We start from the raw sequence: 26,225 nt of genomic DNA on the forward strand, positions 1-26,225 counted from the left end.
AGACTGGTTCCAGAGAGCGTGGGTTTGCTGAGGATAGAAACCCATATCTCCTCTGGAAGAATGAGAGGAGATTGAACTGGAAAATCAACATGCCCTCATAAATAGTGGAGAAGGCCCAACAGGTTAGATGGATACACTTGGTAGTTCAGAAATAGCTGCATTGTTATCATTTGTAATCTGGATGTGCATCTACTCCAAGCCCTGACCCCATAACAGTTCATAACAAATCTAAAGAACTCACACTGGGATGGAAAAATGTAACAGAATAAACCATTAACACTTCCCATTCAATCCATTTTCGTGGAGCACATGGTCATAGAGTGGACAGCTGTTGAGCACATGGTCATTGAGCACATGGTCATAGAGTGGACAGTCGTTCAGCACATGGTTATAGAGCACATGGTCATGGAGAGGACAGCCGTTGAGCACATAGTCATAGAGTGGACAGTCGTTGAGCACATGGTCATAGAGCGGACAGCCGTGGAGCACATGGTCATAGAGTGGACAGCTGTTGAGCACATGGTTATAGAGCACATGGTCATGGAGCAGACAGCCGTCGAGCACATGGTTATAGAGCAGACACCATGCTGACACATTGACACATTGGCCTCATCCCATTTGCATACATTTGGCCCATATCCAAACAAACCTATCCACATTTCCATCCAAATGTATTTTAACATTGGTAATCGCTTCCACAGCTCCCTCTGGCATGCATTCCAGATACGGACTACCCTCTGAGTGAAAAAGTTGCCCCCAAGGACCTTCTTAAATCTCTCCCTCTCACGTTAAGCCTGTGGTCTCTAGTTTTAGAATCTTTTACCCTGGGAAAACTTAAGATGTAGGGGATTCACAAAGACTTGGTCATATGGATTCGGGACTGGCTTAGTCATAGAAGACAGAGGGTTGTGATGGAGGATTCAAGCTTTTGGTCTGTGACCAGTGGAGTTCACAGGGATCTGTACTGGGACCTCTGCCGTTTGTGACATATATAAATGACCAAGATGTAAATGTAGATGGTTTGGTAAGTTTGCTGATGACATCAAAATTGCAGGAGTTGCAGACAGTGAGGAAGGCTGTCAGAAGATAAAGCAAGATATAAATCAGCTGCAGAAATGGGCAGAGAAATGGCAGATGGAGTTTAACTGGAGCAAGTGCAAGGATCTCAGGATTGCTTCCAGTGTCACGTGCTAGGGAGGGGAGGAACAGGAAGACAGGGAAGATGAACGTATGGCTGAGTCAGTGCAGGAGGCATGGATTCAGATTGCTGGACCATTGTGATCCCTCTGGGCCAGAGGTGGCCTGTACAAAAGGGATGGGTTGCACCTTAACTGGAGGGGAACCAATATTCTGGCAGGCAGGTTCTCTGGTGCTACAAGGGTGGATTTAAACAGAGTCTTGCTGATGTACATGAGTTTAACATAGTTATGGATAACCCCAGGAGTTAAAATTCTAAATTGGGACCAAGCCAACTGAAGGTGTCAGAGAGGAGCTCGCTCAAGTTGACTGGAGCAGGTTGTTTGAAGGAAAAGGAATGTCTGGAAAGTGGGATGTTTTTAAAAGTGTGCTGACAACAGTTCAGGACATGCAAGTTCCTGTTAGAGTGAAGAGCAAGGCAGGTTGGCGTAAGGAAGTGGATGACGAGTAAAAATAAGAATTAGGGGACATGGGACAGGTACAGGCAGCTGGGATCAAGTGTATCCCTGGAGGAGCTTTGGAAACTGAGGAGCAATCTAAAAAAGGAAATCGAGGCCAAATAGACGACAGCAGATAGTTCCTCCAGATAATATTAACAATAATCCCATGAGATTTTACAAGAACATCAAGGGAAAAAGGGTAAGCAGAGAGAGAATGGGCCCCTTTGGAATCAAAGCATCTGTGGTGCTACTGGAAATGGGCAAGGTCCTCAATGAGTATTTCCCTTGCATTTTTACCATGGAGAAAGAGATAAGGACCGGGGAATATGGGGAAGTCAATGGAAGTGTCTTGAGGGCTGTCAGTTGGGGAGGTGCTGTAAAGCCTCAGTTCCAGGGCCAAAGTCCAATTTCCGCAATGGGGTGGCCGTGACTGGGACAGTACCCCAGCTTATGGAAGGACCGTTCAGAAGCCTGATAACAGAGGGGAAGAAGCTGTTCCTGGGCCTGGTGGTGCGCGCTTTCAAGCTTCTGTACCTTCTGCCGGGCGGGAGCGGGGAGAAGAAGGAATGAACAGGGGGAAGGAATGAACAGGTCTTTGAAAGAGGAAGGATCAAAATAAAGATCAGTAGATCTGTGGAACTGATGTGCTATGATGCTGAGAACTAAATTATGTACTCCATCGTTTCCACCTGTTGTACCCGACTGTGACTTGATTGTATTTATGTGCAATATTATATATCATGATTGGATAGCATGCAAAACAAAGCTTTTGCCATACCTTGGCACACGTGACAATAATAAAGCTAAATCGAACCAGGTCAAAGGCAATTAAATATCCTGGTCAGATGACAGGAAATCTGCAGTAAAGGAGCCGGTTTAAGTATGGAATGTAAACATTCTAAACGTTTCCTCAGTTCAGTTGTGAATTTTGTGTCTCAGCTGATATAAGCATTGATCTCAAATGAAGAAATACTACAGTTTCCATCTTGAGGCAAGCAGCCACAAACTTGTCAGACTTCAAGCATTGGTCAATTGGTATTCCACATCCGTGTGGGGATTATCACAACAGCAATATTAAAGCAAATAGATATGCATTTTAGGCTGCTTTCTAATATTGCACTGATGAGCAGCAACTGAGCATTTATGCTTTTTATAAATCACGACTCATTATCAATGACATATTTATGTAAAATCAATGTCTCTGGATTCTCTTTGTGACATAATGACTATGATTAATTTTAAAACATTGAAATATTGGCTAATATTTGGTTGAAGTTTGCAATCTTTTAAGTTATGTTTAGACTCGATTAAGGACGACCGTGCAGTGTATTTATGCTTCTGCCCATCAGCAACGATACATTGGTCTTACGGGACTTTATCAGAATATACTGGGATCAAATGGAGCGATCCTGAAATAGGTCAAATAACATCAACAGCACCCAGAAAGGCTTTCACCCCAAATATCCATCCAATATCTGAGCTTCTCTGACCCATCTACTTCTGACTCAATGACAATACTTTGGTATTGTCTAAAATGCTTATAACCAAGCCTTCTTGGTTTGTCCGATATTAGATGAACTCCATCATGAAAACGTCTCCTTTACTCCGTAGCCACGAGTTGTATGTTTCCCCAAGTACACAGGACACTCCTGAATTTATGACTGATTTATTACCACGTGTCTGATATTTATGGTCTCTTGGTCATAGTGTCATAGAGAGTCAGAGTCATACAGCGTAGAAACAGGCCCTTCTGCCCAACTTGTACACACCAAAAACATACCGCATCTGCACTAGTCTCGCTTGCCAACACTTGGCCTGTAACTCTCTAAACCTATTCTATCCATGTATTTGTCCATATATCTCTTAAATGTTATGATAGTCCCTGCCTCAACCTCCTCTGGCAGCTTGTCCCGTACACCCACCACCCTCTGTGTAAAAAATGCACCCCTCAAGTTTCTACTAAATCTCTCCCCCCTCACTTGAACCTATACCCTCTGGTCCTCGGTTCCCCTACTCTGGGTAAGAGACTCTGTGCATCTACCCGATCTATTCCTCTCATGATTTTATACCCCTGTATAAGACCACCCCTCATCCTCCTGCGCTGCATGGAATAAAGCACTTGTCTGCTCAACCTCTCCCTGTAGCTCACACCCTCTAGTCCTGGCAACATCCTCGTAAAATAATTTCATTACAATTATTTAAGCTTATGAAAGAATTTAATGAGGTTTTATGAAATCAAATAAATAATTCCAAGGTGCATAGATCTCCCCCCTCCCCCCCCCCCCCCCCAACCAGCCAGTTTCCCCCACCCTCCTGCTCACACACGCCTTTTGTTTCACTCCTCAATCACACGGTTCCTCTCCCCTCCTCAAACGCTTTTGACACCCCTTCAGTACCACATGTCCCACATTTTTCTGTCTCCCACTTACATTTCTTCTACCACCATCCCTCCCTCTGCTTCTACATTTCACCTCCACTTTCCTTCCTTGTCAGATTTCACCAGCAGCACATCCTGTCTTCTCCATTCATCACCTCCAGCCCTGGTCTCTGTCCCCACCCTTCACTCCCCCGCCAACTCATCTGCCCATCAACCTCTCCTTGTGTCTCCTTAGCAACGAGGAGAGAAAATAAAGGGATACTCCATCTGAACTGTTTGCCTGTTAAAGGATTTGATGTGGAAGATAAGAGAGAGAAACCATGTCTCCTCAGATGGGGGAGTTCATGGGGTTATGACCTTACAATTGCCTGAGTATTCAGGGGTGAGGTCCAAAAGTACTTAATACAAATGAGTGGTGAAAATCTGGAACTCATCTGCTGAAAAACTATCATGGCAGGTATCTGAACATTCACAGATCAACAGCTCCAAAGTCTAAACAAAGGTGCTAAAATGGAGCAAAACATAAAGTGCTGGAGGAACTCAGCAGGTCAGGCAGCGTCTGTGGAGGGAAAGAACAGGTGAACGGGTCAGGACACTTCTTTAGACTGACAGATGACATTGAGGGTCCAGACCCAAAACATGGTCTTTCCATTCCCTCCACAGATGCTGCCTGACCCGCTGAGTTACTCCAGCACTCTGTGAAACGTCACCTTGTAGCGACCATGGAGAATGGTCTAGGTCGTCGAACCCTCGGATTGGCCAGCGAGGTCACGTGGGAACGCGACCATGGGGATTGGTCCAGGGAAGGACATCGCTGATTGGTCAGCGATGTCATGGGTGCGTTTGGCGCCCGATTTAGTTAGTTCGTCTGAGTCTTCAAGGAAGACAGTAAGTTTATATTGGTTGTCCTGCGACTTGTTGTTTTGATTCTGTATTCGTGTATTGCGGTTGCAATAAACTTCATCTACAACTACAAGTCTCGGACTCGCCATATTGGTGACCCCGACGTGATCTGGACGATCACCGACTGAGAAAAACCCGACGCCTCGTTGACGATGTCTGAGCAGGGCACACCGGAGTCAAGCGCGGCGGACGTTCATCTTCCGTTATTTTGGACGTACGCACCGCAAGCTTGGTTTATCCACGCCGAGGCCCAATTCCATATAAAGAAGGTGTCGGATGATTCCACGAAGTACTTCTACCTCGTCAGCGCGCTATCGCCGGACACAACCAAGCGCGTGATGCGGTTCATAATAAATTCACCTGCGGAAGACAAGTATGAAACCATGAAGAAGGTATTACTGCGGACCTTCGGGTTAAAAAAGCATGGTGGTGCGGCAAAACTTCTGCACCTACCGGAGCTTGGAGACAAACTGCCTTCCGTCCTCATGGCCGAAATGATGGTGCTAGCCGGTGAGCATACGGATTGCCCGATGTTTGAGCAGGCATTCCGCGAAAAACTCCCCGAGGATGTCCGATTGCTGCTTATGGATTGTTCTTTTAAGGACCCCGAAGCATATGCAGCGAAAGCGGACGCGCTCATAGCGGGAAAAAACAAGGCAGGGGATTCCATCAACAAAGTCTCGACATCGGTGACCACGCCACAGCGACGGCAAGATGGTGCCACGTCTCCCGCCAATTCTCCGAAAGCCCGCCAAAAAGATCCGCACAAGCGCGGCTGGTGCTATTATCACCTACGATGGGGTAACGAATCCCGCAACTGCCGCTTGCCTTGTACCTTCGCGGGAAATGCCTCGGCCGATCGTACATAGGGGCAGTTACGATTGGCCAGAACCGGCGCCTCTATGTCCATGATCGATTCACGGACACAGAATTTTTGGTAGACACGGGAGCCATCGTCAGCATAGTGCCGCCGACCGACCTCGAAACCAGATCGGGTAAGACAGGTCCCACCCTCATCGCGGTGAACGGCAGCCCAATTCGCACTTTCGGTACACGGAAAATGTCCCTGGGTTTAGGCCTCCGCACGTACGAATGGCCATTCATCATAGCCGACGTCAAACAAGCGATCCTGGGCGCAGATTTTCTCTGGGCTTTTTCACTGGTTCCTGATGTCCGCGGTAACGACCTCCGACCTTCAGCCGAAGACGAGCACGTCGCTCCGACAATCGCCTCCTCGCTCAGCCCTACTGTCCAGGCCGTCGTCGCGGCCCCCGACTCGTATGCTGCGATTCTGGCCGAGTTCCCAGAGCTGCTCGTTCAACGTTTCGACGCACCTTCGGCTAAACACGGTGTGGTCCATCACATCCGCACCGAAGGCCCTCCCGTTTTCGCTCGGGCCAGGAGACTGCCGCCAGACAAACTGGTGGTGGCAAAGGAGGAGTTCAGGAAGATGGAGGAAATGGGAATTGTCCGTCAGTCTGACAGCCCGTGGGCCTCGCCGTTACACATGGTCTCCAAGGCATCTGGGGGGTGGAGGCCATGTGGCGATTATCGGCGTCTCAATGCTGTCACCACGGCTGATCGCTACCCCATACCGCACCTACAGGACTTTTCATCTGGGCTGGAAGGTGCGGTAGTGTTTTCCAAAATCGATTTGGTGCGAGGATACCACCAGATTCCGGTGCGACCGGAGGACATACAAAAAACTGCAACTATAACTCCGTTCGGGTTGTTTGAATGGTTGCGTATGCCTTTCGGTTTAAAGAACGCGGCACAGGCTTTCCAGCGACTGATGGACCGCGTGGGCCGAGGTTTACCCTTTTTGTTTATCTATCTAGACGACATCCTGGTAGCCAGCCCCTCCGTGCTGGAACACCAGGCCCATTTGAGGACCGTGTTCCAGCGGCTCCAAGACCACGGGCTCATTATCCAACCCTCCAAATGTCAATTCGGCCTGCCTGCCCTTGATTTTCTAGGGCACAGAATTACTCCTGCCGGTGCCGCCCCTTTACCCGAGAAGGTGGAAGCTATCCGGGCTTTTCCCAGGCCCACCACTGTAAAAGGGCTGCAGGAGTTCGTCGGTATGGTTAATTTCTACCATAGATTCGTTCCGGCAGCGGCGCGAGTCCTGCGCCCGCTTTTCCAATGCCTTGCAGGGAACCCGGTAGAGTTGTTGTGGTCCCCGGCCGCAGTCGGCTTTTACGGCAGCTAAGGCAGCCCTGGCAGACGCCACCATGTTGGTCCATCCGAGCCCCTCCGCCCCCACGGCCCTGACGGTTGACGCCTCTGACGTGGCGGTGGGTGGGGTTCTGGAGCAGCAGGTTGGTGGCCATTGGCAGCCTTTAGCCTTTTTCAGCCGGCAACTAAATTCGGCCGAGCTGAAATATAGTGCATTTGACCGAGAGCTTCTAGCTCTCTATTTAGCTGTCCGTCATTTTAGGTATTTCCTCGAGGGCCGCCCATTTGTGGCATTTACGGACCACAAGCCATTAACATTTGCGTTTTTGAAATTGTCTGACGCATGGTCGGCCCGCCAGCAGCGGCACCTGACTGCTATCTCCGAATTTACAACAGATGTCCGTCATATCGCGGGTAAGCTTAATGCCGTTGCTGACGCCCTGTCTAGACCTGCTTTTCCCCCTATTTCGGCGGTGGACTGCGAGGTGGATCCCCAGGAGCTTGCGGAGGCGCAGCTTCTGGCGGATACCGTTTCGGCATACCAGTCCACCACTTCGGGATTAAAGTTGGCCCAGGTGGCTTGTGGGTCGGAGGGCACGAAAGTCTGGTGCGATATTTCTCTTCCTCGTCCCAGGCCGGTAGTACCGCCTTCCCTTCAGCGCCGAGTTTTCGATGCCATTCATGGGTTGGCGCACCCGTCCATCCGCTCCACCTCTGCCTTGGTAGCAGCGAGGTTTGTCTGGCATGGCCTGAGAAAACAGGTAGCGGGGTGGGCACGTTCCTGCGTGCCCTGTCAGACCGCTAAAGTCCAGCGCCACGTCCAGCCCCCCGTACAGGATTTCGAGGTCCCGCCCTTTCGTTTTTTTCACATCCACGTGTATTTGGTCGGACCTTTGCCTTCCTCCCGGGGCTACACCCACCTCCTCACGGTGGTGGATCGGTTCACCCGGTGGCCAGAGGCTTTCCCATTGTTTGATATCTCGTCAGCGTCTTGTGCTAGGACTTTGGCCCTCCATTGGGTAGCTCGTTTTGGGGTCCCGGCAGTTATTACCACTGACAGAGGGCCACAGTTCACTTCGTCCCTCTGGGCCGCGCTGGCGGAACTGTACGGGTCCAAGTTACAACCCACAACTGCATATCACCCCCAGGCAAATGGACTCGTAGAAAGGTTCCACCGCCAACTTAAGGCGTCCCTCTGTGCAAGGCTTGAAGGCCCGGACTGGGTGGACCAACTCCCTTGGGTTCTTTTGGGCATCCGGACTGCTCCTAAGCCAGATCTCGGTGCGTCGTCTGCAGAGCTAGTATATGGCTCGACACTTCGAGTACCCGGAGACCTTTTTTCGGACCCTTCAGCCCTGCTCCCTTCGGTCCCATCAGCGTTAGCATCTCTCCGGGAACGGGTGGGCTCCCTGGCTCCAGTGCCGACTTCACGCCATGGGTGTTCCATGGTGCATGAACCGGCTGCCCTGAAAGACTGTGATTTTGTTTTTCTGCGTAAAGATGCCCATCGCGCCCCGTTGCAGAGGGTCTATCAAGGGCCGTTCCGGGTGTTACGTAAGGGAACGGCTACTTTCACCTTAGACATGGGCGGCAAGAGCGAACTCGTCTCGGTGTCCCGGCTCAAACCTGCCCATTTGGACCCGGATCAACCAGTTTTGGTCGGTCAAACCCCTCGGAGAGGCCGACCTCCGTTAGTTCCGCCCAGTCCAGAAACCCCCGTTCTGACAGTTCCTTCAGGACCTCCCGTTTCGGCGGTTCCTCCAGAGCCCCCCGTGCCGGTAGTTCCTCCAGAACCTCTCGTTCCGGCTGTTCCACCAAGTCCGGAACCTCCGGCTCCTGTGGTTCAGGCTGTCCCTCTCCGTACTCGTTGTGGTCGCGAAATCAGGCTCCCAGCTAGGTTCCGCACCTCGGGTTCTGGGGGGGGTCATGTAGCGACCATGGAGAATGGTCTAGGTCGTCGAACCCTTGGATTGGCCAGCGAGGTCACGTGGGAACGCGACCATGGGGATTGGTCCAGGGAAGGACATCGCTGATTGGTCAGCGATGTCATGGGTGCGTTTGGCGCCCGATTTAGTTAGTTCGTCTGAGTCTTCAAGGAAGACAGTAAGTTTATATTGGTTGTCCTGCGACTTGTTGTTTTGATTCTGTATTCGTGTATTGCGGTTGCAATAAACTTCATCTACAACTACAAGTCTCGGACTCGCCATAACCTATCCATGTTCTCCACAGATGCTGCCTGACCCGCTGAGTTACTCCAGCACTCTGTGAAACGTCACCTATCCATGTTCTCCACAGATGCTGCCTGACCTGCTGAGTTCCCCTGCACTTTGTGTTCAGTGTATTAGTGGAGTTTAGTAACAAATGAGGCATGATCTAATTATCTAGCAGAATAAATTCACACATTGGAATGACCTACTTCCGCTACCACTTACACAAAATTAAATATTGAGTGTTCTTGCTCATGTGATTTAAAAAAAACCCACTTTGAAACAATGATTAATTTTTATCACAGCAGACAGCCGGTACACATGACACTTGGGAGTCACTTGCTCTGGACAGTCCAACCTGGCGTAGCAAGCTCACCACAGGAGCCCGTGCAGCAGAGAACAGACGCACTGCAGAGGCCCAGAGGAAACGCACCGCGCGCAAGGCCCGGGCTACCTCCACTTCCACTGCAGCACCCGTCCACTTGTGTCCTACTGGGCCCGGATTGGCCTCACCAGTCATTTCCGGACCCACAGTCACCAATCCTCCAACTGAAAGTGAAGTCATGGTCATCTTCCAACCCGAAGGACGAACAACAACAACACATGACAAAAAAAAAAACTGAACTGAAACAAACTAGAAGATGCTGGAATCAATCACTGAACGTGCAAAAATGGCAAAGAAGCATTGAGTGCAGGTGAAGTGCTTGTAATTGTCCACAGGTCACTGCTGACTAAACGTGGTTCCCAGCAACATTATATGTCCAACATCAACGTGTGTTCATCAGGTCATAAGTGATGGGAGTAGAATTAGGCCATTCAACCTATCAAGTCTACTCCACCATTCAATCATGTCTGATCTATCGCTCCCTCCTAACCACATTATCCTGCCTTCCTTCTACACCAAAGACTGCACCTCCACAGACTCCTCTGTCAAGCTCCTCAAGTTTGCGGATGACATAACCCTGATTGGACTGATCCAGGATGGGGAGGAATCTGCCTACAGATGGGAAGTGACACAGCTGGCGTCCTGGTGCCATCGCAACAACCTGGAGCTCAATGCCCTCAGGACAGTGGAACAAATTGTAGACTTTTGAAGAGATCCCCCTCCCCTCCCCCCACTCACCATCAACAACACCACAGTCACATCTGTGGAGTCATTTAAGTTCCTTGGAACCATCATCTCCAGGGACCTTAAATGGGGGGCCACCATCGACTCCACAGTCAAAAAGGCCCAACAGAGGATGTACTTCCTGCAGCAACTGAGGAAACACAATCTGCCACAGGCAATGATGGTCCAATTCTATACTGCTATCATTGAGTCCGTCCTCACCTTCTCCATCATGGTCTGGTTTGGCTCAGCCACCAAGCACGACATCCGGAGGCTGCAACGGATCGTTCGCACAGCTGAGAAGGTTGTTCCCCCCATTGACGAACTGTACACTGCAAGGGCCAGGAAGCGAGCGGGCAAGATCATCTCTGACCCCTCTCACCCTGGCCACAAACTCTTTGAAGCACTTCCCTCTGGAAGGCGACTCCGGACTGTCAAAGCAGCCACAGCCAGACATAAAAACTGCTTTTTTCCCACGAGTGTTAGTTCTACTCCATAACCAAAGTCTGTAGTCTCTTTTTTTGCTCTGGTTTATTTTCACCCACATGTTTAGACCGTAATGGTGTATCCTTATTGTTTTGATGTGTTTATGCTTTATTCTTAATTATTAACTGTATATTTGTGTTGTCATTTGTGAGCGGAGCACCAAGGCACATTCCTTGTATCTGCACATACTTGGCCAATATTCATTCATTCATTCATTCCTCCCATAACCCCTGACACCTGTGTTGGCATAAATCAGGGCAGGACCATCACAGGCAGGGCCCTGGGGAGTGTTGTAGAGCAGAGGGATCTATGATTGCAGGTACGTAGTTCCCTGACAGTGGCGTCCTAGGTAGAAAACAGGAAAATAATCCAAGTCTGTCCAACCTCTCTCTCCCTGTAGCTAATACCCTGTAATCCAGGCATCATTCTGTTAAACCTTCTCTGCACAGTTTCCAACGTGTCCACGTCCTTCCTGTCATGGAAGGCTTGAACTGTGCGCAATACTCAAAATACAGGCTAACTAAAGTCCCATAGTGACAGCAGTCCTGTGATTACCGGTGAGCCTCAGTGTTCGGAGCTGGGCCCATTGCCATGTGTCATCTCTATCAATGATTACACTCAAGTGGTGGTATTGTAGATAGCAAAGGTAGTTGTCAAAAATTGCAACAGGATCTTGATCGGTTGGGCAAGTGGGCTGAGGAATGGTTAAAGTCATAAATTCATACAGTGTGGAAACAGGCCCTTCATCCCATTTTGTCCATACCGACCAACATGTCCCAGCTACACTGGTCATAGAGACAAAGAGAGATACAGCGTCGAGACAGGCCCTTCATCCCAACTTGCCCTCACCGACCAACATGTCCCAGCTACACTAGTCATAGAGTCACAGAGTAATACAGCACAGAAACAGGCCTTTTGGCCCAACTTGCCCTCACCGACCAACATGCCCCATCTACACTAGTCATAGAGTCATAGAGTGATACATTGTGGAAACAGCCCCTTCAGCCCAACTCGCCCACACCGACCAACATATTCCAGTTACACTAGTCACAGAGTGATACAGTGTGGAAACAGACCCTTTGGCCCAACTTGCCCACACCGCCCAACATGTCCCAGCTACACTAGTCATAGAGTCACAGAGTGATACAGCACAGAAACAGACCCTTTGGCCCAACTTGCCCACACCGCCCAACATGTCCCAGCTACATTGGTCCACACTGCTCGCATTTGGCAATAGAGTGGCAGTTTGGCAATATCATTTGTCTCACTTATCATTTTGTAAAAACACTACGTCTCGCACATCTGCCTTAAACGTTGTCCCTTTCACAAAGCTGTACCTGGTGTTCCACCCTGGGCATAATGTTCAGGCTGTTTACTCTATCTTTGCCTCTAATAATTTTACATACTTCTATCAGGCTGCGACATTCCAGAGAAAACAATCCCAGTCCGTCCAATCTCTCCCTGTAGCTAATACCTTATAATCCAGGCATCATTCTGGTAAACCTCTGCTGCACACATTTCAAAGCCTCCACATCCTTCCTATAATGGGCTGACCAGAACTCCACACAATCGTCCAAATGCGGCCTAAACAAAGTCCTACAGTGCGGCAATGACGTTATTCATTTTGACAAATATCCCTCTAAACCTGTACCCGAGTGGCAGAGAGTCAGAGAGACAACTTGCCCATGCCGACCACAATGCCCCATCTACATTATTCCCACCTGCCTGCATCTGCAGCTGAGCAGAAGGAAAGGTGATGAGCACACCTGAGTTGCACCTTCTTCGCCAGTCGATCACAGAGTGGCAGTGGCAGCAGTCATGGAGGATGCCCCGCCCCAGCTCATCGCACCCTCCAAGCTGAAAGAGGACGTGGGGTGGAGACTGACCTGTGTTGGGAGAAACAGGAGGAGGGGCAGAAAACAAAACAAAGCCATTCAATAACAGCAGGCACAATGACAAACACCAAGGCAAGAAGCATGTTAATGCACCAAAAACATAGACACGTCTGCATCCCGCTCTGAACTAGGTCTGTGTGTTCATGGAGTAGAGGGACATCTTTACACAGGGGTCCTTTACCCAGAAACATACCTAAATACACTCAGGGCAGTCGCGGAACAATATGTGGCAGAGTGGCAGCTGAAATGGGATATATTCACAGCAGACACAATGCTGCTTCTATTTCACTTCATACTTTTACCACAATGACTGGCTTTTGGTGACAGATTGAAATTTATATTTTTAAATAGTGCCACTGCAATGGTGGAACAATTTCAAAACATTTCAGTCCTAACCAAATCTAAAAAGGTTGATGAGTGTCATGACTAGAGGTGTAACTTAAGGTACAGGTTTAGGAGATGACCCTAACATTTTAACACCAAGCATTTCCATATTGGTAAAGTGCTCCTGTTCAGATGATAGACCACATCACAACTTCATACTGGTACAATAGAGTCCGAGAGACTTAGAGTCGTACAGCATGGAAACAGACCATCCGCGCCGGCCAAAATGCCCATCTACGCTCGTCCTATCAGCCTGCGTTTGGCCCATATCCCTCTAAACCTTTCCGATCCATGTACCTGTCCAAGCGTCTTTCAAATGGTGTTATAGTACCTGCCTCAATTACCTCCTCTGGCAGCTCGTTCCATACATCCATCACCCTCCGTGTGAAAACGTTGCCTCCCAGGTTTCTATTAAATCTTTCCCCTGTCACCTGAAACTATATCCTCCGATTCTTGATTCCTCCACTTTGGGTAAAAGACTCTCTGTATCCACCCTATTCCCCTCATGATCTTACACAGCTTGAGAAGATTGCCCTCATCCTCCTGTGCTCCAAGGAATAAAGTCCGAGCCGACACAGCCTCGCTGTATAGCTCAGGCCCTCAAGCCCTGGCAACATTATTTTGTAAATCTTCTCGGCACCCTTTCCAGCTTAATGACGCCCTTCCTACAGCAGGGAGGCATTATTACAAATGCAGCCTAACCAACGTCTTGTCCAACTAGAACATAACATCCCAACTTTTATAATCAGTACCATGACTGCTGAAGGCCAATGTACAGAAAGGGTTCTTAACCACCATATCTACCCATGGTGCCACTTTCAAGGAACGATGTAGCAGCGTTTTGAGATCCACAACACTCCCCAGATCCCTGCCATTCACTGTGTAAGTCCTGCCCTGATTTGTGTCAACACAAGAGTTGATGTTGGACAAATAATAATCCAACAGGGCCATGATTGTAAAACGCAGTGGTGATCGACCATTATATATTTACAAAATCATGAACAATCTATTTTTTTTCTCAACTTAAAAATGGTTTGTTCGTTCTTCATAAAGACTGCATTCTCAGCCCCCTTCTGTTGAAGGCACTGGGCCTGTACTCGCTGGAGTTTAGAAGGATGAAACCTACTGAATAGTGAGCGGCCTGGATAGAGAGAATGTGGAGAGGATGTTTCCACTAGTGGGAGAGTCTAGGACCAGAGGGCACAGATTAGGAATAAAAAGACATACCTTTACAAAGGGGATGATGAGAAATGTCATTAGTCAGAGAGTGGTGAATCTGTGGAAGTTACATCTACGGAAGATCTACATCTCAGAACATCAGCTATGTTCTCCAGAGATGCTGCCTGACCTGTGGAGTTACTCCAGCACTTTGTGTCTATCTTCAGTAGATACCAGCTTCTGCATTTCCTTTCTACATGATACTCCACATGTGGCCTCGACAATGCATTGTCCAACTGTGACACCACTTTCAGGGGTACTACTCGATCCCTCTGCTCTACAACACTCCCATGGGCCCTACCATTCACTATGAAGGACCTGCCCTGGTTTGACTTCCCAAAATGCACCTCTCACTTAGCTGTATTAAATCCTTCGCCACTCCTCGGCCCACTTGCCCAGATGATCAAGACCCTGCTGTAATTTTTGATAACCATCTTTGCTATCTACAATACCACCTACTTTAGTGTCATCTACAAACTTTCTATTTGTGTCTTCTACATGTATCCAAATCATTGACTGAGCAATAATCCCTGAGGCAGGCCTCCTGTCCAACAAGCAACTTTCCACCATCACCCTCACTTCCTTCCTTGAAGCCAATTCTCTATCCAGTCGGCTCGCTCTCCCTGGATCCCATGCAATCTAATCTCCCAGAGCAGCCTGCCATGTGGAAACTCATCAAAGGCCTTGCTGTCGTCCATATCGACAATGTCAATGGCCTTGCCCTCATCGACCATCTTGTAGATGTGCATGTCTCTCCATGCCCCACTGACCTGCGCCTGCAATTATCAACGTGTTGGCAGCTTCCTTGTGACTGGGAAGCAATCACTCTGAACATGGGGGATAGTGTGTGGTGTCACAGGCATCAGCTGAGTTATTATGTGGGGAACTGCAGGCACTCAGCTGAGACAGAGCCAGCACGTTGCTCTGACTGCTGGACATCATGGACTGACAGAGGTGAATGTCCTGGTGACATGAGCAGTGGGGGCTGATGGTCACAGGTTATCACCTGCACGTGGGAGACAGGATTGGGCCAGAGTGCCACTCACTTTCCTCATTTAAACACAAGTGGGAAATCAGCCGCACATCTGTTACCGCTGGCACATTTAGTGGATGTTCAGTGGTACTTTAAATGGAGAGATACCTGGGGAAATTAAATTCCACACACATTTCCAATTAGACTTCTTTTCCCTGCTGCTTCTCTCAGGGCGTCTCCCCACAGCATTGTGGTCTCCCTGTCTCCCCACCCCCCCTCCCGCCAGTGTCAACCCTCTCTCACCCCTCCTGGCCCCCGCCCCATGGCCCACCCCTCCTCCCCACCCCCCCCCACCTGTGTCAACCCTCTCTAACACCTCCTGCCCCCCACCCCATGGCCCACCCCTCCTCCCCACCCCCCCCACCTGTGTCAACCCTCTCTCACCCCTCCTGCCCCCCACCCCATGGCCCACCCCCCACCCCATGGCCCACCCCTCCTCCCCCCCCCGCACCACCAGTGTCAGCGGTCTCTCACCCCCCCCACCGCCAGTGAGAGAAATAGGTGCCAATCCAGGTAGAGCACAGGGAATAGTGGGGGCGGGGGGGGGGGGGGGGGGGGGTGTTTGTTGGTAGGTTACCTACATTTGGAGAATTCATTGGTCATACCATTGGGTTGCAAGCTGCCTGAGTGCAATATGAGGTGTTGTTCCTGCAGTTTGTATGTGGCCTCACTCTGACAGTGGACAGGGAGGTCAGTGTGGGAATGGGGAGAGGCATTAAAATGGGAGCGCCAGCAGGTCTTGACGGATTGAGAGCAAGATTTCCTGCTGACTAGATGGAGTGAAAGCAGTGCCCTGCCTTGATGTACTGATCTGGGCATTATCACTAGCACTGGGCCACACTGGAGAAAATACAGTTTGTAATGAGTAAACTGGAGAGATGGATTGCTTGGTTACTGATTCCTATTTTGTCCAATGTCAGGATATCCATTAATACATGTTCCCCAGAGACACTTTATGAGTGAGTCCAATCAATGGTGTATTTTGTGTATCAGTGTTTCATTCTCCTTTCATTTATCTGTGTCACAATCTTACAGATTCGCGCAGAGGGATCTCCACATTCAGAAGCTCATTAAATAATTATAAGCTTTACCATTTGGAAAAATACCGCAAGGACTACCTAATAATGCCCTCGCCGAGGAGACTGGAGCTCATTAACACAAGGCTTAATATACAAACAAAACATTCCACAACAGAGCACACCAGGCTGTGTTACATGTGGGCGTGTTGCTGCTGCTGTCAGTTCTCCAGGCAACACCAAAAGTTAAAATCTAATAACACATTTGACACGGAAATGTTAGATGTTGACAACTATATACGTTCTCCAACCCAAATCAAAAACTATACAGCAAAGCATAAAATATTACTAATGCATGGAAAAAATTAAACCACTTAAAGGAACAGGAGACAATGGCCCAATTCAAGGACCTGCAGCCAAGATGGAGTTGAATTCTCAATTGAGGAGAAAGGCAAATGAGAAGAGAGGAATGAAAGGGCATAAACTCAGAGCAGAATGCAATGAGGCCGGGGGGGGAGAGTAGAGTCCTGACGGGCAGCGGGTTAATCTGGAACCACATGTGGTCCCAGCAGCACATTCCCACCTTGGGATGGAGCACTGTAACATTAGCGTTGAAATGCAGCTGCACATGGCAGCTCAGCTCGTAAAGATGGTGTGTAATCATTTTGTATCATTCTCCAAAACACTTCCCTGCTCATGAGATTGAAACAGACCATAAACCCCTGGACATTGTGTTAATCCTGTGGTGTAGTTAGTTACAGGTTCATTAACTGACAAGTACAACAATTAAAGATCTACATTGGGTCCAGTGGTGGAGGAGGTGCTGATAATGATGGCGGCACTGGGAATGTGAGATCAGCCTGCCTCTACCCCCTGCCAAGCTTGTATTGTCTTCCACTGCGTTAGTTTTTAAAGCAGTAAATAACAACATAATTTATCACATACTAGCCGTTCCTGTAAGAACAGCATTCCTTAGGCACTCTGGGATGCAGCCTATCTGGCCCTGGGGATTTATCTGCCTTTAATCCATTTAATTTACCTAACACCACTTCCCGACTAACCTGGATTTCCCTCAGTTCCTCCATCTCATTAGACCCCCGGTCCCCCGCTATTTCCAGCAGACGGTTTATGTCTTCCTTAGTGAAGACAGAACCAAAGTATTTGTTCAATTGGTCTGCCATCTCCTTGTTCCCTATGATCAATTCACCTGTTTCTGACTGCAAGGGACCTACATTTGTCTTAACTAATCTTTTTCTCTTGACATATCTATAAAAGCTTTTGCAGTCAGTTTTTATGTTCCTTGCCAGTTTTCCCTCATAATCTATTTTCCCTTTCCTAATTAAGCCCTTTGTCCTCCTCTGCTGGACTCTGAATTTCTCCCAGTCCTCTGGTATGCTACTTTTTCTGGCTAATCTGTATGCTTCATCTTTTGTTTTAATACTATCCTTGATTTCCCTTGTTAGCCACGGATGCACTACCTTTCCTGGTTTGTTCTTTTGCCAAACTGGGATGAACACTTGTTGTAGTTCATCCATGCGACCTTTAAATGCCTTCCATTGCATGTCCACTGTCAACCCTTTCAGCATCAATCGCCAGTCTATCTTGGACAATTCACGCCTCATACCCTCAAAGTTACCTTTCTTTAAGTTCAGAACACTTGTTTCTGTATTGACTTTGTCACTCTCCATCCTAATGAAGAACTCTACCATATTATGATCACTCTTGCCCAAGGGGCCTCGCACAACAAGACTGCTAACTAACCCTTCCTCATTACTCAATACCCAGTCTAGAATGGCCTGCTCTCTCGTTGGTTCCTCGACATGTTGGTTTAGAAAACCATCTCTCAAACATTCCAAGAAATCCTCTTCCTCAGCACCCCTGCCAGTTTGGTTCACCCAATCTATATGTAGATTGAAGTCACCCATTATAACTGCTGCGCCTTTAGTGCACGCATTTCTAATTTCCTGCTTGATGCAATCCCCAACCTCACTATTGCTGTTAGGTGGCCTGTACACAACTCCCACTAGCGTTTTCTGCCCCTTAGTGTTTCGTAGCTCTACCCATATCGATTCCACTTCCTCCAAGCTAATGTCCTTCCTTTCCACTGCTTTAATCTCCTCTCTAACCAGTAACGCTACCCCACCTCCTTTTCCTTTCTGTCTATCCCGCCTGAATATAGAATATCCCTGGATGTTGAGCTCCCAGCCTTGGTCACCCTGGAGCCATGTCTCCGTAATCCCAACTATATCATAATCATTAATAACTATCTCCACATTTAATTCATCCACCTTATTACGTATACTCCTTGCATTGAGACACAAAGCCTTCAGGCTTGTTTTTACAACTCTCTTACCCCTTATACAATTATGTTGAAAAATGGCCCTTTTTGATTTTTGTCCTGGATTTGTCTGCCTGCCACTTTTACTTTTCACCTTGCTACCTGTTGCTTCTACCCTCATTTTACACCCCTCTGTCTTTCTGCTCCTGCTCCCATCCCCCTGCCACGTTAGTTTAAATCCTCCCCGACAGCACTAGCAAACACTCCCCCTAGATCACGGCATGTCTGCCAGATTCCCTGCATTCATCTACAACCTGTGCACTCCGCACCTTAGAAGATCACCCAATACACGACTCAGACAAAATAACTTCTTCAAAGTCTTCTTCCGAAAATTTATGGAGGCAAAATTTTATCACACATCACACAAAACAATTCAAACAGGAGCTGTTCATTGAACAGAGAATCATACAGCAGAAGCACAGGCTCATCGGCCCACAATGTCTGTGCTGAACATGAACACACTAAGGTCAACACTTACATGTGTCTGCCTACACATATCCTTGTCCCTCCATATCCATATGCCGATGTAGCAGCCTCTTAAATGCCCCATTGCAAGCATCTCACCACTGCAGCCTCCAGTGCTCCATAGAACACAATGCAAGTCTGTCCAACCTCTCTTTATAGTAATCCCCTCTAATCCAGGTACCCTCTTCTGCACCCTTGTCAAAGCCTCCACTTCCTTCCAGTCATCTTCAGGGAGCAATGGATTTGGAAAACAAGATCCTTCTGTCCATCAATGCTGTTCTTTTACCAAGTCACACATATAAATTTCTTCCCAGCTGTTAATAGGCAACTGGACCATCCTACGCAACCAGAAAGCTGTCTTGAACTGCTATCTCCCTCATCGGGGCTCTCGGACTACCTTTGATCGGACTTTGCTGGCTTTACTTAGTACTAAACGTTATTCCCTTATCATGTATCAGTACACTATAAATGGCTCGATTGTAATCATGTATTGTCTTTCCGCTGACTGGATAGCACGCAGCAAAAGCTTTTCACTGTACCTCGCTACACGTGATATATATATATATACATTTACACACACACACACACACACACACACACACACACACACACACACACACACACACACACACACACACACACACACACACACACACACACACACACACACATATTTATAGGAACCTGCATCCTATTTTGTTTTAAACACAGCGATGGCAGGTATATGGAACGGTAACCCAGAGGAGGTCACCTAGAGGTTGTTGTTGTTGTTGTTGTTGTTGTTGTTGTTGTTGTTGTTGTTGAGGCTGGCACTATCGCTCTGTGTGAAAAAGCTGCCTGTCAGGTTCTATTAATTATTTCCCCTCTCACCTTAAAGGGGTCCTCTGGTTCTTCATTCCCCTAAACTGTGCATTCAACCTATTTCCCTCATGATTTTATACACCTCTATCAGTTCATCCCTCATGCTGTTACCCTCCAAGGCCTGAAGGGCCGAATGGGCTACTCCTGCACCTATTGTCTATGTATCTATGTATCTATGCCCAACCTATCCCGCGATTCAGGCCCTTGAGTCCTGGCAACCTCCTCAAAATTATTTGAAACATCGAAAAGTAGAAACATAGGAAATAGGTGCAGGAGTAAGCCAGCCCCGCCATTCACTGTGATCACGGCTGATCATCCACAATCAGTACCCCGTTCCTGCTTTTCTCCCCATATCCCTTGATTCCCTTAGCCCTAAGAGATAAATCCTACTCTCTCTTGATCTTAGAAAGGTGTCCACAATCATGACAGGAATAGATCAGGTAGATTTTCAGAGTCTTTTGCCCAGAGTAGGGGAATCAATAACCACACTGGCCAACATGGCCCAGCTACACTAGTCCAAAATAGACCTGCCTGTATTAAGAAGCATTTGGACAGGTACATGGACAGGACAGATTGGGACAAAGGTTCCCACACTGTAAGACTATAAATCTAACATATACTTCCTTTTTATCTTTTTGACCAAACTTACAACTTCTCATGATCCAAGATTCTATTACCTTGCCATCTTCATCCCACCTCCCCGTCCCTAAACAGTGGGGAGGGGTGGAGGAACAACATGGAAGTGTATGAGTGCAGTTAACTGGATCCGTTAACAGGGCAAGGGGATGGGAACCAATGCAAGGAGACAGAGGGATATAAAAGGAGAACAGAAGCAAAATGTAGAAGGGATATAAGAAAAACAAACCGGAAAGCTTTGTGCCTAAATGTGAGGAGCATTCGTAATAAGGTGGATGAATTGAATGTGCAGTTGTAGTTAAGGGATATGATATAGTTGGAATTACAGAGACATGGCTTCAGGGTGACCTAGTCTGGGAGCTAAACATGCAGGGGTATTCAATATTCAGGAAGGATAGACAGAAAGGAAGAGGAGATGGGGTGGCATTGCTGGTTAAAGAGGAGATTAATGCAATAGCAAGGAGAGACATTAGCTTGGATTCTGTAGAATCGGTATGGGTGCAAAATAGTCAAGGGCAGAAAACGCTTGTTGGAGTTGTATACAGACGACCAGACAGCAGTAGGGAGGTTGGGGATAGGATCAAGCAGGAAATTAGAAATGTGTGTAGCAAAGGTACAGCGGTTATCATGGGTGACTTTAATCTACATGTAGATTGGGCCATCCACATTGGTAACAGCATTGAGGAGGAGCATTTCCTGAAATGTATACGATATGGTTTAATAAACCAATATGTAGAAGAACCGACTGGAGGACAGGCCATCCGAGACTGGGTATTGTGCAATGAGGAAGGATTAGCTTGGGCAACAGTGACCATAATATGGTTTTCTTGTAGCAGGAGCGATCGGTTCAGCCCGAAATAAGGTGAGATGCCAGATTAGTCCAGTGGGGATGCTTTATTAACACTACAAGCTGCCAGCGCACATGTTCACTCTCCTCTCTCTCCACAAAACCCCCTGCTGGGAAACCCCGTGGACTGGCAGTCCCAGACCTTGTCAATCTCAGTGCCGAGGGTTCGGCCAAGGGGCGGCCTAACTCTCAGGAGTCGCCACAGGAATCCCCCCCCAGAACCGGCGGCCGAACGAGACGGCTGGACCACGTACACACATCCACTCTCAGGGGGCAGCGTGGGCACGGGCGGGAGCGGCCGGGACCACGTATACACATCCACTCTCTCAGGGGCAGCGTGGGCACAGGCGGGAGCGGCCGGGACCACATACACACATCCACTCTCAGGGGGCAGCGTGGGCACGGGCGGGCGCGGCCGGGACCACGTACACACATCCACTCTCAGGGGCTGGCGTGGGCACGGGCGGGAGCGGCCGGGACCACGTACACACATCCACTCTCAGGGGCTGGCGTGGGCACGGGCGGGAGTGGCCGGGACCACATACACACATCCACTCTCAGGGGCAGCGTGGGCACAGGCGGGAGCGGCCGGGACCACGTACACACATCCACTCTCAGGGGCTGGCGTGGGCACGGGCGGGAGCGGCCGGGACCACATACACACATCCACTCTCAGGGGCTGGCGTGGGCACAGGCGGGCGCGGCCAAGATTGAGGACACACCCTACAACGAGGCTGGGCCACCTGCAGGGGTTGACTGATGTCCAAATGGGCCGGTTTAAGGCGAGCCACCGACACAGTCTCGTGCCGGCCCCCTATGTCCAAACCGAGCGTGGTAGGCCCAGGATGCAGCACCCGGGTAGGCCCAGGCCCCGCGTACAGCCACTGCAGTGGCGTCCAGTGAGCGTCGCGACGCAGGAACACGTACGGATAACCCTGGAGAGCAGACGGGACGTGGGGACGAATCACCCCATGGCGAGAGGTCAGGACAGGAGAGAGCTTGCCCACCTTCTCACGGAGGTGCGCCAGCGAGGACGAGGGCGGCTTCTGTTGTCCGTGTGCCGACGGAATGAAATCCCCCGGAACTGTGAGCAGAGAACCGTACACTAGTCCCACAGAGGAAGAGGCCAAGGCCTCCTTCGGGGCCTTACGGATCCCCAACAAAACCCACGGCAACGCGTCCATCCACTCCGGGCCCGTGAGCCGCGCCTTGAGATGGCGGTGGAACCGCTCCACCAGGCTGTTAGCTTGCAGATGATAGGCTGTGGTGTGATGGAGCTGGACCCCCAGCAGGTGGGAAATCGCAGACCACAGTTCAGAGGTGATCTGAGCCCCCCGATCCGACGTGATGGCTACCGGCAACCAAAGTGGGCGATCCAGTGGGTAACGAGGGCTCGGGCACACGTGGCAACAGACGTGTCAGCCAGTGGAACGGCCTCGGGCCACTGTGTGAATCGATCCACCACAGTGAGGAGGTGATGGGGGAAGCGGGCCCACAATATCCACGTGGATGTGGTCGGAGTGACGGCAAGGCACAGCAACATCCTGTATGGGCGCCCGGACGTGGCGCTGAACCTTTGACGCCTGGCACGGGATGCACGCTCGGGCCCAGTTACCGACCTGTTTGAGCAAGGCGTGCAACATGAACCGGGCAGCTACCAAGGTAATCGTCACCCGGATGGAAGGATGAGCCAACCTGTGGATGACGTCGAACACCCGGCGATGATGGGTCGCGGCTGACCAGTGGACACGCGGCACAAGATCGTGGCAACCGCAGGACCAAACGGCACGTCCTCCAGCACCAGGCTGGATTGGCAGTGCGATCGGCCAGCATCTTGCTGTCCTCCAGCTGGGTTAGTCAAAGCGGAGTCGTCTATACCTGGGGCCACTTCCAGGACGGCACCAATGGCGGGGCGGGATAATGTGTCGGAGACTCGGTTATTCTTGCCCTCGATGTGGAGGATACGGGTGGTGAACTCTGACACTGCAGCCGAGCAGACCATGGGTCGGACACCTTCGCGAAGGCAAATGTGAGGGGCTTGTGGCCAGTGAAGGCGGTAACGTGCCGGCCCTCCAGGAAATAGCGAACGTGTCGCACCGCCAGGGATAAGGCGAGGAGCTCCCGGTCAAAAGCACTGTGGTTCCTCTCTGCCGAGCGGAGCTGAACGCACCATGGGAACTACACTCGCCCCCCTGTAGGACCTATACATCAGGAAGTGTAGATCCAGAGCCAGCAACATTATGGGGGACCCCTGCCACCCCAGTAACGGACTGTTCCAGCTGCTACGGTCAGGCAAACGCCTCCGCTGTCACGCTGTGAAAACAGAGAGGATGAGACGGAGTTTCTTCCCACAGGCCATCAGGACTGTTAACTCTCATATCACCAGGGACTCATTTAATTTACTGTATTAATTTATTTTTTGTGTTAAAATTCTTTTTTTTTCTATTGTGTTTAGCACAATCCGCAGGCGTGGCCACTTTCATTTCACTGCACATCTTGTATGTGTATGTGACAAATAAACTTGACTTGACATAACAACCTAAGACAACTGAAGTCATCCTACGTCTACCCACGACAAGCTACGACAAGCAACGACCGTGTCGGCGACAACTGAAGTCAATTCACCATCACTTTGGCCTCCGGTTTTGACGCCGGTACCTGTCGCTGGTTGACATAGGTTGACGTAGGTGGTCACCAATGGAATTCACCGAAGTCAGCACCGGCGACAACCTACGTCACCTGGCGACAACCTACGACAGCGCCCCCGTCAGGAGATGTCAACCTACGATCATTGGCGTCAAACCAACAGTCACCGAAGATTCTTAAACATTTCAAAATCCAGCGGGGACCAGAAAGACGCTACGACTCTTTGGAGACGACTCACGACCGTACAGGCAATACCCCGGCAACCGTGTGGCCACAGCCTAGTCGCATGTAGTCGCCTAAAACATCGCCTACATGGGACAGGGGCTTAACTTTCCCAATATAGACTGGGAAAATAGTGTGAAGGATTAAGATGGGGTGCAATTCCTCAAAAGTGTTCAGGAGAGTTTTTTAAGCAATATGTGGAGGCCCCCAGACGTGAGAGGGCAACTCTGGAACAGGTATCGGGAAATTGGGAAGGGCAAGTTCATGAAGTGTGTGTGGAGGGGCCTTTTGGGACAACAAGGATGTCAAAAACAACAAGGATGCGTGGGACAGGTATAGGCAGCTGGGATCAAGTGCATCCCTGGAGGAGTTTCAGGAACCAAGGAGTAAACTGAAAAAGGAAATCAGAAGGGCAAAAAGGGGCCAGGAGATAGCTCTGGCGGGAAGCATTAAGGCCAATTCCAAAAGATGTTATAAATACATAAAGGGGAAAAGAGAGAGTGGGACCTCTCAGGAATCAAAGCGATCACTTCTGTGGGGAACCACAAGAGATGGGCAAGGGAAATGATTTATATTTACCGAGGAGAAAGACAGTAGGGCGGAGGATATTGGAGCAGTCCCTGGAAGTGTCTTGAGAGCAGTCAGTGTTACCGTCGAAGAAGTACTGAGGTACAGTTGTGTTTGAAGGTAGACAAATCTCCAGGGCCTGATCAGATATATCCGAGGACATTGCAGGAAACTAGAGAGGAAATTGTGGAAGCCCTGGTTGAAATTTACGAGTCGTCCTCAAATACAGGAGGTGCCGGAAGACTGGAGGGGGGCAAATGTTGTACCTCTATTCAAGAAAGACTGCAGGGAAAATGCTGGGAACTATAGGCCGTTGAGCTTAACATCTGAAGTTGGTAAGTTACTGGAGAGTATTCTGAGGGATTGGATGTACAGGCTTTTGGATGGGCAAGGGCTAATCAGGGATAGTCAGCATAGTTTAGTACGTGGGAGGTCGTGCCTCACAAAGCTGATTGATTTTTTTGAAGACGTGACCAAAACGGTTGATGTGGGCAATGCTGTAGATGTTGTGTACATGGACTTCAGTAAGGAGTTCGACAAGGTTCCACATGGTAGGCTGCTCTGGAAGTTTAGATCTCATGGGATCCAAGGAGAGATAGCTGAATGGACAGCACATTGGCTCCATGGAAGGAAGCAGAGGGTGATGGTGGAAGGTTGCTTCTCAGACTGGAGGCCTGTGACTAGTGGTGAGCCTCAGGGTTCGGTGCTGGGCCCGTTAATGTTAGTCATCTACATCAATGATTTGGATGTGAACACACAGGGCAAGATTAGCAAGTTTGCTGATGATACAAAGTGGGTGGTTTAGCAGATAGTGAAGATGGTTGTGAAAGATTGCAGCAGGATCTGGATCGATTGGCCAGGTGGGCAGAGGAATGGTTGATGGAATTTAACACAGAGAAGTGTGAGGTGTTGCATTTTGGGACGTCGAACAAGGGCAGGATGTACACATTGAATGGTAGAACATTGGGGAGTGTTGTAGAGCAGAGGGATCTAGGAGTGCAGGTGCGTGGTTCCTTGAAGGTCGAGTCGCAGGTAGATAAGGTGGTCATAAAGGCTTTTGGCACTTTGGCCTTCATCAGTCAGAGTATTGAGTATAGAAGTTTGGAGGTCATGTTGCAGTTGGACAAGATGCTGGTGAGACCACATTTAGAATATTGTGTTTAGTTCTGGGCCCTATGTTATTGGAAAGATATCGTCAAGC

The 26,225-nt window shown here is 49.3% G+C and overlaps 1 protein-coding gene across 8 annotated transcripts in view; it reads right to left on the minus strand.

The window, feature by feature from the left end:
- The window catches only part of dlgap2a (discs, large (Drosophila) homolog-associated protein 2a), a 405,726-nt gene that overhangs the window by 279,786 nt on the left and 99,715 nt on the right, over positions 1-26,225 (minus strand). For 4 of the 8 annotated variants that reach the window (XM_078399923.1, XM_078399924.1, XM_078399922.1 and 1 more), the window contains one exon: positions 12,618-12,782. The exons of 2 other annotated variants lie outside the window; for them this stretch is intronic. In XM_078399923.1, the coding sequence (XP_078256049.1) occupies positions 12,618-12,627 (10 nt within the window). In that variant the 5' untranslated portion in view covers positions 12,628-12,782. The remainder of the gene's footprint in view (positions 1-12,617; positions 12,783-26,225) is intronic. 2 more of the 8 variants (XM_078399927.1, XM_078399920.1) reach the window with 1 other exon arrangement.

Source organism: Rhinoraja longicauda, chromosome 5, assembly GCF_053455715.1.
Source record: "Rhinoraja longicauda isolate Sanriku21f chromosome 5, sRhiLon1.1, whole genome shotgun sequence".
In the NCBI taxonomy this organism is placed as follows: domain Eukaryota; kingdom Metazoa; phylum Chordata; class Chondrichthyes; order Rajiformes; family Arhynchobatidae; genus Rhinoraja; species Rhinoraja longicauda.